The 14,711-nt window shown below is 42.7% G+C and overlaps 1 protein-coding gene across 10 annotated transcripts in view; it reads right to left on the reverse strand.

Annotated features, from left to right (window-relative positions):
• The window catches only part of ERC1 (ELKS/RAB6-interacting/CAST family member 1), a 317,123-nt gene that overhangs the window by 46,977 nt on the left and 255,435 nt on the right, over positions 1 to 14,711 (reverse strand). For 6 of the 10 annotated variants that reach the window (XM_058656089.1, XM_058656090.1, XM_058656085.1 and 3 more), the window contains 2 exons: positions 11,992 to 12,136; positions 3,017 to 3,115 (listed from right to left, as the gene is read on the reverse strand). In XM_058656089.1, the coding sequence (XP_058512072.1) occupies positions 3,017 to 3,115; positions 11,992 to 12,136 (244 nt within the window). Of the gene's footprint in view, positions 1 to 1,511; positions 1,579 to 3,016; positions 3,116 to 11,991; positions 12,137 to 14,711 lie in introns of all 10 variants that reach the window. The other 4 variants (XM_058656093.1, XM_058656095.1, XM_058656091.1 and 1 more) reach the window with 1 other exon arrangement.

The following is a 14,711-nucleotide window of genomic DNA, read 5'->3' on the forward strand; positions in this document are numbered from 1 at the left end:
AAGGAAAGGAAACTAGAACACCAGGACGAGTATAGGGGACCTTTGTTCATTTTTTCAGTGAGCTGGTGAAGTTTCCTACAGGACTTGTTTGCTAGACTAACATGTTTCTTCTGATTGGCTAGAGAATTACAAGTAAATTACAATCTTATCCATGATTATGGGGCAGTACTTTCTGCAAGTTCTGCTAAAATGGACAAGGCAAAACCACGTGCGTTTCTGATAGATTAGTAGATTACATTCAACTACTGTACGGCTCCCACAGGTCTCATGATGGCAAGGATCTCCCTCCAGATACGAGGAACTGGCATACTAAGAGCTTGTCCCACCACAGCTTTCTCTGGCATCTGGTATTCTAACCCAACGAGCGTTCTGGTTGACACTGCCCATTTCACCCCCACAATCAGGGTAAGGACATGTGGAAAGCTTCCCCTCTCACAGCGCCGCCCCTTCCCACAACTTTACCTGTTCATCCTTCTCGGCTATGTTCGACACAAACGAGGCTACTTCGTGACCTCACCATTTTAAGCAGTTTGACACCAAGACACAAACATTTCAGGGGGAACTGACTCCACGTGTGTGAGATCATCGGAGGCACGGGCAGTGAATCCAGGGAGTGCAATGCCACCAGGATGTGTGAACTTATGAAGGGGGACTGTTACTTTTCCTAAGAAAAGCGTTTCCTCAGTCAAACCTCTAGGGCATCAGATCAAAGCGAGACGCTGCCACAGCTGGATTGCATTTTCCAGCCCGCTGGCCTCGGGAGGAGCCTCTGCACAGTGTCCTGGCAAATGCTTCACACGGCAGCCGTCCATGGAAGAGGCGGAGAACAACTCTGGGGACTGAATTCTCAAAGAGTCTTCCTTTACTTCTTTGCCTCTTTTTATTTTTAGGGCTGGTTTGGGAGACATGTCAAATCCCTAGAGGATGTCCTTGGTTGCCGTTTAGGGGAGGACACTGGGAAAGCAGAGCAGACTGTTTTTTTTTTTTTTTTTTTTTTTTTCACAGAGAAACACAGGGAGAGGTTTGCTCACAGCCCAGGCTTTTTTTTTTAAATAGGTTATGCGTTTATAATTGATTAGCATACAAAGTACACCTTAACGCTGGGCTGATGTCTGAGTGTGAGACCTGCTTTCTGCTGCCAGCTGGATGTAAGGTATACTGACTTTGCCAGGACACTGTAAGGTCACTCCAGATAGGGCAACTTATTATCAGAATCAAAATAGGAGGAATGCAGGTACATGCCCTGGAAGTTCTCCCCAAAATGTACAAAAATGAACTATAAAAGTGACTATTAACACACAAGAAGAAGGGGGAAAAAAGTGCCACAAAATCCAAACCCCACTATGTCAGAAGCACACCAATGCACACAGGGATTTTGGAAATAAGAAAAGAGAAGGCACAGCAAGGGAATTCATGAATTAACAGAGAAGCAAGGCACAAGCGTGATTGTGTAACAAGACACAGGAAAACAAATGACAATCATTTCTGAGTGAAAGAGAACTGTTTCTCACCGTTCTGAACAAAATGGCTGAACTAAGAGCATCTGAGTGGCTATGCCCAAATACCCTCCTCCTCATCCTACGGCAGACGACAGGGGAGCAGCGCCCCAGAGCAGCATGGGAATGAAAAAAGAGCTGGTTAGTAGAAGACAAGGCCATTAGCATAATACAGCAGAAAAGACTTCACTCCTGTGTTAGCCCTACATTACCAACCTGAAGAACTCACTTCTCAATAGGCTTCGACTCTTCCCAAGATGCCAACTCTGCCACAGGTTGGAACTGGGCCAGATGATCAAACTGGGGCAGCTCTTCAATTCCCTATCTTCTTTGTCTCCCCTGCTCCAGGCATTCAATTCCCTCTATCTATGATCAGAGCCTTTCTCAAGGAGAGGATCTAACATGTACCTCACATACACTGGTACACATTGAATTCCAAGTACCAGAGAAAGCAATGAGGTTTCTGGCAAGGAAGCATCACTGGCTCCTGGCAGCTGGCTCTCCATTTTGCCTGTATTTAAGACTGGTACTGCCTTTCCTCTGAAAACAGAAAGCTTGCCTCAACTGCCTTGGTAAATGTCATCATCCTAGAACTGCATCCTTTGAGCCTTAGAAAAACAACAGCAGTTGGATTTCATCGCTCCTTTCATCTCGCTGTAGCTGTGCTGCTTCTAAGACAGTGCTGTAGCTGACAGTGGACATGTTTAGGAGGGGAGCTTTCCTGGACTCTGCAGTCATATGGATGTAATAATCACTTGACTATTGTTTTTCTCCTGTAGCGATATATTTCAAGACTGGGTGTGATGGAGATGTTGAAATCTGACTTTGGCAATGGGGTATGAGGTAATCTGTCCACCGCTCTCCTCCATCTATCACTTTCAAGATCTTGGGAGACATTCCTTTATCCAAAAACTGGAGTTGAATATGGTTCCCTTCAAACTTATCAATGTCTCTTTTGCACTGTTGAGAAGTTACAGGCAATCATTTTCCTGGACACTGACATGCTGAAGGGATCCACAGGAAACGGAGCGAGGAAACCAAGTTTCAGTCTTCACTTAAGTAAGCGATCTGGAGAGACTTCATAATTTGCAGCCAACCAGAAGGAACCTCTGCTGCAGTGGCTTGTGCCTCACGGAGCTCTCAAGAAAAGGGCCTTGTTTTCCTAATAAGGCACTATTTATTGAACTAGAAAAGCCAGACAGTTACAAATTAATATGTATCAGTGAGGTTATTTTTCCCCTTTAATCCACTTCAAGTATTCTTTATTGTTTTCAAACCTTTCTAGGATATTCAGCATCTCCAACATCCTATTCAGAAACTGACCTTTTTTAACCATACACACACACACACACACACACACACACACACACACAATGAAAGAGTTTTCAGGAACAGAGTTAACTAGTTAGTTTTTTCTTCCCTTTCTAATTTGTAAACCCAGAAGCTGTAATATGTTAGTTCAAAACACATCAAACCATAGAAGTTTATTATTTTTAGATGTAACTCAAGAGCAGTCTTACCTGGTCTGGGGAGGGTCTGTGGTTCGTCTGATTGGAATGGGAGGATCTGAAGTGGTCATCCTCGTAGTTGTCGGCCATGAGCTTCATTCGATTCTGTGTCTACGAGAAAACAACATAGAAGGTTAAACCTATGCAAAATTTATTTGAGACACTGTGACATAAAAAGTTATGTGGGAATTCATAAGGAAGGATAGAACTAATGTTGTCTGGAGTAAATAAATTCAATCCAAAAATTTCTAAGCACACCAGGAAGAATTCAGGTACCTTTATGGATTGAACTGTGCCAGGAGCAGCTGCCCCCCATACAATCTTTACCAACCCCCTATCCCACCCTATCCCACACAGCAATTCACACCTGCAAGCCCTAACCGCACTGGCGCTGCATCTGCAGACAGAATTTTTAAGAAATAAGTAGGCTTGGGGTCCCCAGCATGGTAGCCTAGTGGCTGAAGTCCTCGCCTTGCACGCGCCAAGATCCCGTATGGACACCAGTTCATGTTCTGGCTGCTCCACTTCCCATCCAGCTCCCTGTTTGTGGCCTGGGAAAGCAGTCGAGGACGGCCCAAAGCTTTGGGACCCTGCACCCACATGGGTGACCAAGAAGCTCGGAACTCCTAGTTCCTGGTTTAGGATAGGCTCAGCTTTGGCTGTTGTGGCCACTTGGGAAGTAAACCAGCAGAAGGAAGAGCTTTCTGTCTTTCCTTCTCTCTGAATAGCTCTTTCCAAGAAAAATATATAAATCTTAAAAAAAAAAATAAGCAGGCTTACATGGAATTATAGGAGTGTGTCGCTTGTCAGAAGAAAGTGAGATCTCTTTATTTCTCTGCCACTTGCTGGCACAGCGAGAAGCAGCCTCTGTAGTCAAGGAGACGGCATTCCCAGGACCTGAACTGGCCTGCCCCTGGATCCTGGAGTTCCCAGCCACAGAACATGAGAAAACAAATCTGTGGGTCCCTCAGCCCTTGGCATTTTGCCATGGCAGCCTGAACTGACTAAGACAGGCACTCTGAAGAGGCAGTATTCTCTAAGCAAGCACTTCCCAGGGCTTATTTTTATATTGTAAAATAAAAATGGGCTCAATCCTCTGCAGGGAGCTCTGTGACACTTCTTCATGGTATGTTGTTTAAAACCTTCCTATGTTACTTTTTTAAGAACTGACTCATCACTTGAAACGATTATTTTGACTTTTTGGGTTGGGGTTATATAAGGTACAGACCATAAATGTTGGAAGGTGGGAAAATCAAGATGACGGAATAGGGTAAGGACACGTTTAAACGGACGGAAAAACACTTAATCAGGATGAAGCAGAGAGGACATATTTTAGGAAATAGGAAAGGACAGAACAACAGCAGAGGGGTACCTGGAGACTGACAGACACAGGAAAGCAGCGAAAACAATGGTGTGGTGTTGCAGTGACTGATACTCCAGCAGCATTCAGCTAACGGCGATCTGAACTCCACCAGCAGCTGGAACTCCACCAGCAACCAGGTGGGAAGGGACTTTCACTGGGAGCTTGGGAGGTAAACCCAGACAAAGTACTGTCTGTCCTGCTGATCAATTTGATCTGACCAGGAGCAGAGATAGAACAGCAGATCCCAGATGGGCAGTGGGAGAACAGGGTGGATTTCACAGCCCAGTCAGCCCCCTAGAGCTGAATTGGGCTCCATTTTGTGTAAGGAGGCAAAGGAAGGTGACAGTTCTTATTTATAGGTGATGTGATGATACGTCTAGAAAAATCCAAGAAATCCACTGAAAAACTGTTACCAACTTAAAAGAGAGTTCATGAAGGTGACCAGATAGAGGCTGCACAAACACAATTCACGTCTTCTTTATACCATCAAAAAATATGTCAGGTGTAGGAAGGCAGTCACCGGAAATCCTCAACCCCAAGTCAGATGGTGACGATTTTTTCTCAGTGTCATTTCTCTACTTTTACAAAAAAACGAGAATGTCAATGGGGATTCTGTGTGATGGGTCAGTTGAAGTTCTGAATGAACAATCTGCTGAACGTTTTAGGGAGTAACTCTGCAGCAAGATGAATAATTCAGCAACTGCATGAATGCAGTTGCAACTGCCACAATGATAGCATGCTGCTAAAACGCCTAAGTTTTAAACCATTTAAAAATGTATCAATATTGTATGACTTTAGGACTCACTGAAGATGGTTTGAATCACCTGCGATCCCTCTAACCAGCGATCACCACTGCTGATATTGAGTCGGCACACCCAGTCCTCCGAGGCATGCTATTCTGATTCATTCTGTTATTCTCCTATTCCTACCATCTTTCAAACGACTGCATCTTATAGTATATTTTGATATCTGGGAGGATATGCTCTTTTCTCCCCACACTTACTTGCTTCTTTTCCAGATGAATTCAAAGCATTTTGTAGTGTGTTCTACAAGCAACTTTTCAGAGACATCTGATGAAGCTTTGCAGGGGCCTCATAGCCAGACTGCCTAGGCGCTGATGGCAGATTTGCCTCTGAGGAGCATCATCTTCTCCAAGTTGTAGTTTCCTCACCTATAAAGGGTCACAACAGCCTCTCCCTTAGAAGGCTGCTTTCAGGATTAATGAATGGAATGAATATGTGAGAAGTACTGAGAAAGCTATCTAGCATAAGACTAGCATGTACTACATTTTAGCTTTCATCCTGGCCTGCTAATGTGTTTGGGAACGCAGAGGAGGATGGCCCAAATCCTTGTGCCCCTGCATCCACATGAAAGACCTGGAAGAAGCTCCAGGCTTCTGACTTTGGCCTGGCCCAGCTCTGGCCATTGCAGCCTTTTGGGAAGTGAACCAGCCATGGCTGATCTCTATCTCTCCCTCACTCTCTTTCTGTAACTCCACCTTTCAAACAAGGGGGGAAACTTTCACACCATCTTTATAAGGTATGTGAGAGTGAGGTATATTCAGCTGGTTATTTTCTTAGTCTTTGAGACACTTTTTAAAAAAGAATTATTTTTTTTATTGCCAAGTCAGGTATACAGAGAGGGGGAAGAGAGAGAGAGGAGGATCTTTTGTTTGATGATCCTCTTCACAAGTGACCACAATGGCCAGAGCTGAGCCGATCTGAAGCCAGGAGTCCAGAGCCCCATCCAGGTCTCCAAAGTGGGTGCAGGATCCCAAGGCCTTGGGCCGTCCTCGACTGCTCCCTCAGGCCACAAACAGGGAGCTGGATGGGATGCAGGGTTGCTGGGTGGAATCTGAACCCCTTTGTCTACAAATTTGTGTCATGGGAAATAATAAAAATGATTAAACAGTCAAAATAAAAAAGAACCCTGGAATCCAGGAATGTCAGTTTACAAGTATTTAAGACATTGTTCCTTGATTTCTTTACATGTGAATAGTTTTGTTTAAAAGGAGAGCTTCTGATTATAGATGTCAATTTATTTATTTTAGGGCTTCTGGAATTTTTCTTTTAAAAATATTTCATGTAATTTCCCCCTCTTTTCTCAATTTCATTTTATTTCAGAATCTTCTTGGATATACTACCATTTATGGCATTAAGATCATACAGTAACTGTTCTTTCAACATATTTGAGCTTTCCAACATAACCCTGTTTTTTTTTTTTTTCTTAATAGAAAGCAGTGAAAAAAACTGAATATATAATGTTCACCAAACTGCCTCTGGTCACTTCTAAGAGCTTAGCCCCTCCATCATTGCGACCATCCTTGAGCCTTAGAAGGGCTGCTCCCTCGCTTGAATACACAGACTCAGCACCAACAGCAAGGATATACACACTGAGTGGCTAGTGTGGCCAGAGGACTTCACACACACACACACACACACACACACACACACACACCCCACAAACACCCATGGTGAACAGAGCTCACTGAGTGGCTGCTGTGGCCAGAGGACTTTACACACACACACACACACACACACACACCCCACAAACACCCATGGTGAACAGAGCTCACTGAGTGGCTGCTGTTCTTTCCAGCTCAGAACATGTTCACTAGAATGGTCAATCAATCTTCATTTAGTCTGCTTATTACCACTTTCCTACATGCCACTCAGACTTGAACGATCTCTGTCTTCAAACATATTGATACTAGGATAAGGACATAAGCAGGAATTTTAAATAGAAAAAAAGCAAACTTTTGTAAGAATTTCTGTTTTACTCTTCTTCTTCTTTTTTTTTTTTAAGCAGTATCTATTTTTTGGCAAGGCCAAAGTGTGCAACTACCATATACTCTAGTGGATAAGAGAGAACAATGTGTACAAATTATTCATTATGCCATTAGAGTTGACTTTTAAAACAGAAGAAAATTCCAATTGCTGTGCATAGGGCACATAGGGCCGAAGGTCAACTTTACACTAACAGCAAAGACAATATGAAGGTTGTGAAATTCTGCAGGTGGAGAAAATAATGCTGAGAAAAAGGCCATCTTGTGACAGCTGTTGCAGCTACAACAGTCTATAGTGATGCCTGCTAGGGGTTTGAGTTTACACGAAGTCTAACGTGGGTGCCTGACAATCAGGCTGGGGGCTTCTTCGTGACTAACAAGTCTGCACACATGGTTGGCACTCACCGCAGAACATCTGGAGTTAGTTAGACAACCTTTTTTCCTCAGTCCTGTTCTCCTAGGATGCAGCCCTCCAAGTGCTGCTTTAGACCAAGAATGAGTTAAGGAAACAAGCTCCCCTGTGGGAAGGGCAGTAAGTAAATTGGGACCATATTAGAGGGTGAACCCTAAATCCTAATAGTCCTCCTTGCTCCACTTTGTCCTGACAACAGGATTGCATGTGGATGCCAAGAGCCTATCCGGCAGTGGCAGCTCCTTTTACTGGCAAGCCTGGTCAATGCTGTTTCCCTGGTTAGGAAATGGCCTTTCATAAGAGGCATATCCCAGCAACCCAAGGACTAGCAGGCTTTCAATTAAAACAGTACCAATACCATATCCTCATTCCAAAAAGCATCTTTCTTGTTCAGAAGTTAACACGGACACAGAGTAATTAAAGAACCAAACTTCCGTCCTTCCTCTTTGCAGATCAGAGATACATTTGAAGAAGGCAGGAATGTGATATTTCACATGGCTGGAGGCAGGAAAGAATGGCGGGAAGGACTCCAGAGAATTGTTTTATATTTCTCTTTATGTAGATCACATCACTTGAGGAGATTCAGGCCATATACTTAGATATAAACAACTGAGAATTGGAAAATCAAGATGGCAGAATAGGGTGAGAACACATTTAAACTGATGGAGAAACATTAGCCAGGGTGAAGCAAAGAGGGCACATTCTAGGAAATAGGAGAGGACAGAACAACAGCAGAGGGGCATCTGGAGATGGATGGACACAGGAAAGCAGCGGAAACAATGGTGTGGAGCTGCAGTGACAAGATGTCCCAGCCCTTCAGCAAGTGGCGATCTGAACTACACCAGCAGCTGGAACTTCACCAGCAACCAAGTGGGAACAGGATTTCACCAGGAACTCAGGAGGTGAACCCAGACAAAGAACTGCCCATCATACTGGTTTGTTTAATTTAATCAGGAGCAGAGACAGAGCAGCAGATCCCAAAGAGGTGGTGCTCAAACAGGGTGGATTTCATAGCTCAAACCCCAATAGAGCTGAATCAGACGCCATCTTGTGTAGGGAGGTAATGGCAATGGGACAGGATTGTGCATGCACTAAGCTGGGAGCAAAATCAGTGAATTGCAACAACGTAGCATCTTTCAGGTTCTGGGTTACTCTCAGACCTAACAGCCATAAGATTAAGAACTCCATGAGTGGCACATCAGGTGCCATTTTGTATAGTGTGGCAAAGGCTTTGAGACTGCAGGGACAGCAGTGAGCTGCACGTGTGCTATCATCCTGGGACCTGCGCAAACTGGAACTGGGAGAAAGGCTGTACATACAACAGTACAACAACAGTGTGGGATCACAGGAGGCGAAGTGCTGAGCCAGGAGCTGGGCTACAGAGAACATGGTGGAAGTTTAACATAAGAGCCCAGATCTGAAACTCACTGGAGGGAGTGGCACAAGTCACTGCAAATGAAGAACCATGTACTAACCACAATAGTTACATGGAATCGAAGACCTGTGTGTGACACAGCTTGGAGACCTCCCCTAAGAAGAAGAATCTCTTAACCAAAAGCATAATGACCAAGAGCAAAAGAAGAGACAAAGGCACAATGAATATTACTGAAGATTCCCCTGCAAAGCAGCAAAGGCCTGTGCCAATCTCAGAATACAACCTCGGAGTTAACTCAGGAACACATTGAGAAAATGGGGGATATAGAATTCAAAACACTTGTTATAAAGCTTCTTATCAACAGTGAGAAGCACATGCAAGAATTTAAGCAATATACCACACAGCAAATAGCAACACTGCAACAAAATCAAGCCAAATTACTGGAAATGAAGGATGCAATAGAGCAAATTTAAAACTTAGTGCAAAGTCTCAATAACCGAATGAAGGAGGCCAAAGAAAGAATGCCAGAATTGGAAGATATTTCCTGTCACAATGAGGAAACAAAACAATCAAAAAACTGGAAGCAGATCTGTGTCAAGCTAAAAAAAAGTATTCAAGAATTAAGAGACACTACTAAAAGGCCAAGTATAAGAGTTACGGGAGTTCCAGAAGGTGCAGAATGAGAAGCGGGGCTTAACAATGTATTCAATGAAATAATAAAGGAAAATTTCTCTAACTGGGAGAAAGAATTGGGAAACAACATCCAAGAGGGGCATAGAACTCCCAACAGGCTTGACTAAAACCTATCTTTACCACAACGCATGATAATCAAGCTCTTGTCAATCGAATATAAGGAAAAGATCCTTACATGTACTCGTAAAAAAAAACATCAATTGACACATAGAGAAATGGCAATTAAATACACAGCTGATCTCTCACAGGAAATTCCAGAGGCCAGAAGAGAATGGAGTGACATATTTCAGATTTTAAGAGCAAAAAATTGTTGGCCCAGGATAATGTATCCAGCAAAGCTTTCCTTTGTCTTTGAAAATGAAATAAAAATCTTCCACAGTAAACAAAAGTTGGAAGAATATGTCTCTTCTATACCTGCTCTACGAATGATGCTTAAAGATGTTCTCTTGACAGAGAAGAGGAATAGCACCCACCAAAACCAAAGGCAAATGAGCAAAACATCTCAGTACAATAACAGAAGACTAAATCAATGAACAACCCATTGCTAAATGACAGGAACAAATTACCCTCAAATTACCACCTATTTATATTAACCCTGAATGTAAATGGCTTAAACTCATCAATCAAATGTCAGAGATTAGTAGACTGGATTAAAAACACCCACCTATTTGGTCCCTGCAGGAGATATATCTCACCAAGAAAAAATAGCAGAAATTATAGCTCATGAATTTTGATGTTTCTAGCTTCACTACTTCAAAACATGCTTTTTTCTCATTAAATCTTTCAATGACTCAGATCATACAGTAGCATCAATGTTTTCTAGAAGGTTCTTGGACCCACCGTGGGAGGCTAGTGGTTAAAGTTCTTCCCTTGCACACGCTGGGATCCCATATGGCTGCTGGTTTTAATCCTGGCTGCCCTGCTTCCCATCCAGCTCCCTGCTTGTGGCCTGGGAAAGCAGTTGAGGACAGCCCAAAGCCTTGGGACCCTGCACCCACATGGAAAAGCCAGCAGAGGCTCTAAACTCCAGGGTTCTCATCGGTGAGGTTCTGGCCATTGTGGCTGTCTGCGGAGTGAATCAATGGATGTAAGATCTATCTGTCTCTTCTCCTCTCTGTATATCTGACTTTCCAATAAAAAATAAAATAAATCTTTAAAAGAAAAAAAAAGTTTTTGGTTTCCTTTTTCATTTTTTCAGTGACACATTAGTTATTCAGCAGCTTCATGGCATTGTACGTTTCTATTTTTTCTTCTGGTTGTTGATTCTGTTTTGTGGTTTTTCATTTAAGAAGATGTATAGTAACCGTGTAATGCAGACCATCATATCCACTGGCATGTTATTTAACTTCACAGCATTGTAAATGTCTGTTCTTCTTCCTGTTGTTGTTTTTTTTTTTATATTTTGTTTTGTTTGTGTGTGTGGCTTTTCACTTGGGGGGAGGGATTTATAGTGACTGTGCAGTAGAGACTGACACATCCAGATGTGAGGATACAGTGCAATCTTTACTTCTGGATCGAGGACAGACCTCCAATGAAACTGCTAGATGTGTCCTGACAATGGGAGGTTGGACCCTCTGCCATTGTCCATGCCCACAATGATGGACTTATAACTGTCTATAAGGAACTACACAGTTGTAATGATATGGTGGAACTCAGTGGGGGGAAGGGATTTAGGAAGGGAGTAGGGGAAATTCCAGCATCTACGGAATTGTATCATAAAATGATATTAATAATACAAAAATAATAGAAAAGAAAAATAAGAACTGAGAATTGTTTTAGCTGCTATTTGTAAGTTCATAAACTCATACATTAGTATTCTTAATTTTCACTCAATGAAAACACAGTCTTGAGAGTTAGGTAACCAAAAGCCATGCTCAATGATACACAGTGCTGTGCTCCGCTAGACACTCTATTCTATTTGGTGTCTTAAGATGATCAAGAGCTCCCAAACTGATTAAATCATGTGTCTATATAGTCAGGCACGATGACTTACAAGAATGGATATGGCTAAAAACAAGCTCACAAATCAGTGAAACCATGTGCTCAGCTTTAGAACTTACAAACCTTGGAATAAGAACATACTGCCTGTATTACAAAAATTTAATAATTTTGTTCCATTTCTTTGCTTTCTACCAGTCACTGCATAAAGTTCAGAACATTTTCACAGTTTCTTGAACAGCCCTGTTGGCACAAATACCGCTGTGCATTCTAGAAAGACAGCAAGCTACTGAGATACAATGTCTCTATTTTGAGAATTAACTCGATCTGATCAACAGACACCTGATATGAAACACAAGACCTTGCTGTCGGATCCGGAAGACATGTGCAGAGGACAGCGCTGCCCCAGCACTCACAGTACCTGCTGTTTGAGCTGTTGCACCAGTCGGTCCTTCTCTCGCTTGAGTGCAGCCACTTCCTCTTGAGTCTTTTTCTTGGAGGATGAAAGCTCTAGCAAAGCAATGTTGGCATCTTTTTCACTAATCGCAGCCAGAAGAGCTTCTTGCCTGTGGAAGAAAGTGTCAGGACTTTAACCTTCACATTGGTTCTATACTACCAATAGTATAGGAAGTTATACTAGTCCTAGTTTATGGACGATGGAACTGAGGCTTAGAGAGGGTATACGGCTTGCCCAAGTTCAACATGGAAGAAGCAGGAAAGCTTGGAATCTCATTTAGATTTTTCTCCCTCTAAATCTTTTATCATGTTGTTATACTGCTATTTGAATAAAGGGTTCCCATATTACACTAAGTGAGAGAAGGCAGCTGTGGAGGGACAAACATGGCATGATTACATGTATATGATGGTATTAAGTGACCAAATTCAGAATTCGGAGTACAACAGTGGGGGTAATGCGCAAGCTGACAACCGGGCGACAAGAAGCTCCAGTTATACATGATGAGTATGTCCTAGACGTCGGCTCTACAACACTGTCTCCGTAGTTAAGACCACCGGAGAGTAAAACAAAAACATGTATCAAAAGGGCTGATCTTATGCTAAGTTTCTCAAACAAAGCCTAAATAACACACTGAATGTATAAAAGTTATATTGGTAACAACTTAAGTTTTTCAGTTTACAGGTTTTTCCTATATATAACTGAGTTGAATTTGAAAAAGCAACAAGCTGGACCCGTCACGGTAGCCTAGTGCCTAAAGTCCTCACCTTGCATGCCTGGGATCCCAGTCTGTATCCTGGCTGCTTCACTATCCATCCAGCTCCCTGCTTATGGCCTGAGAAAGCAGTCGAGGATGGTCCAAAGCCTTGGGACCCTGCATCCACGTGGGAAATCGGGAAGAAGCTCCTAGCTCCTGGCTTCAGATCAGCTCAGCTCTGGCCACTGCAGCCACTTAGGGAGTGACCCAGCAGATATAAGATCTTTCTCTCTCTCTCTCTTCTTCACTTTGTAAATTGACTTTCCAATTAAAAAAAAAAAAGCCCAAAGCAAAAAACAACACCTCCCCAAAGGCAACAACCAAGCTTTGTGATTTTAAGTAAGAATAATTCTGCTACCTACACATTTAATCCATCCTTCCACTAAGTATTCCATCACTTCCAAGCAGACCAAAGCATTGGCTGCACTGAGAACATTTTCATGTACAGACTGGACTCAGATAACACACTGCAAATGGAGTACACTAGATTTGGAAACAAAGGTTTCTGACAATTCTCTTTATCTTATCAATGGAAGTTAGGTCTGCAGTTGTTGGCAATAACCTAAACATTTGGAAACGATAAACTTTTCATACTTCTTGCAATCAACGACTTGAAGGTATTTCCTAGAGAGGAAGGCAGAGATCTATAAATTAATGAGAATAGAGCTGGTGAACAATTAGCCTCACGGTCTAAGTGCATTCTTCAGTAGCTCATCCTTTATGTAAGAAGACAGATCTGATTTACAGGAACTGTATAAGTGACTTGAGCTTTGACCTAAGGAAATGTTGAATTGCAGAAAGCACTGCCTACGTTGAACCTCACTTCTGTCTTCTGTTAAGATAACTGCGTCTCAACAGTAGCCATATGGAAGAGTTTTAGTGTAGCCACAAACTGGAAAACTATCTTATCTTTTCAATATTCCGGACAGGCAGTTTGTACTGAACTCTGAACAGGCAAGACAAATGAGTGAAGGGTGTGTATCAGCTTACAGCATGGAAATGAGGATTTGTTTTAACTAGTCCTCAAGAAGGAGGCAAGATTCTCATCGACCCCAGTGTCAGCTTTCACTGCCTCCTCCCCGCTCCGCGACTCTGAAATGGCAGATGGCTTACACCATGAGGCTCCAGTCAACACCGAGGGGATAACAACAATCTAAATATACCCTCTGACCACTTGAAAAAAATATGTTAAGTGGTAAAATGAGCTTAAAGGTGAAGGAGTTCAAGATGGTCTAACTCTGCAGTTTCCTGTTGATTGCTGTCATCTGTTCTCTTTTGGGTAGCTCCGCATCTGACAAAGCTGCAATGAGAAGTGTGCTTTCTCAAGCAGGGTGCCACACTGCTGTGGGCAAGGGGCAGAAGATGAATGGGAGATAAACTCCAGTTACAACATATGAAGGTGATGGGATTTGAGTTCCATTCTGTGTTTAAGCTTGGAACATAAAACAATAAACTACTGAGGTACCTTTAGGGAATTCCAAACTCTTTTATAAACGGTATGCTTGGCCAACTAATGTAGTACAGTTAATCTCCAGGGTAAAATGTCAGATTCTCTAACAGTAATGTAACATAACAGGTGACAATTTAGATTGCTAATTTCAAATTTTAAGGGATGTGGCGTCTTAGTCACTGGAATAATGCCTTTTTAGTGAGATGAATAATCTGAATCCTTTAAAATTTTTAATGTAGATTTAATGTAGATTTTATGCCACTGATGCTGCTCATGTGGAGGAACGAGATGCTTTTGACTGCACAGGATCCGACGCTCCTTCCCGCAGGTGTTAGGGGTTCTCACCCTCTAAGCAGCTCCCTGTCACTGCATCGGAACTTTGTCCTTTCCATACGCAAAGGACAGTCTCCATGCGGATTATTATATGACTAAGTACCTACACGAAGGGCGAATCACAGCCAAGAGAATGAGAAATTTTGA

This window comes from Ochotona princeps, chromosome 27 (genome assembly GCF_030435755.1).
Source record: "Ochotona princeps isolate mOchPri1 chromosome 27, mOchPri1.hap1, whole genome shotgun sequence".
Lineage (NCBI taxonomy): Eukaryota > Metazoa > Chordata > Mammalia > Lagomorpha > Ochotonidae > Ochotona > Ochotona princeps.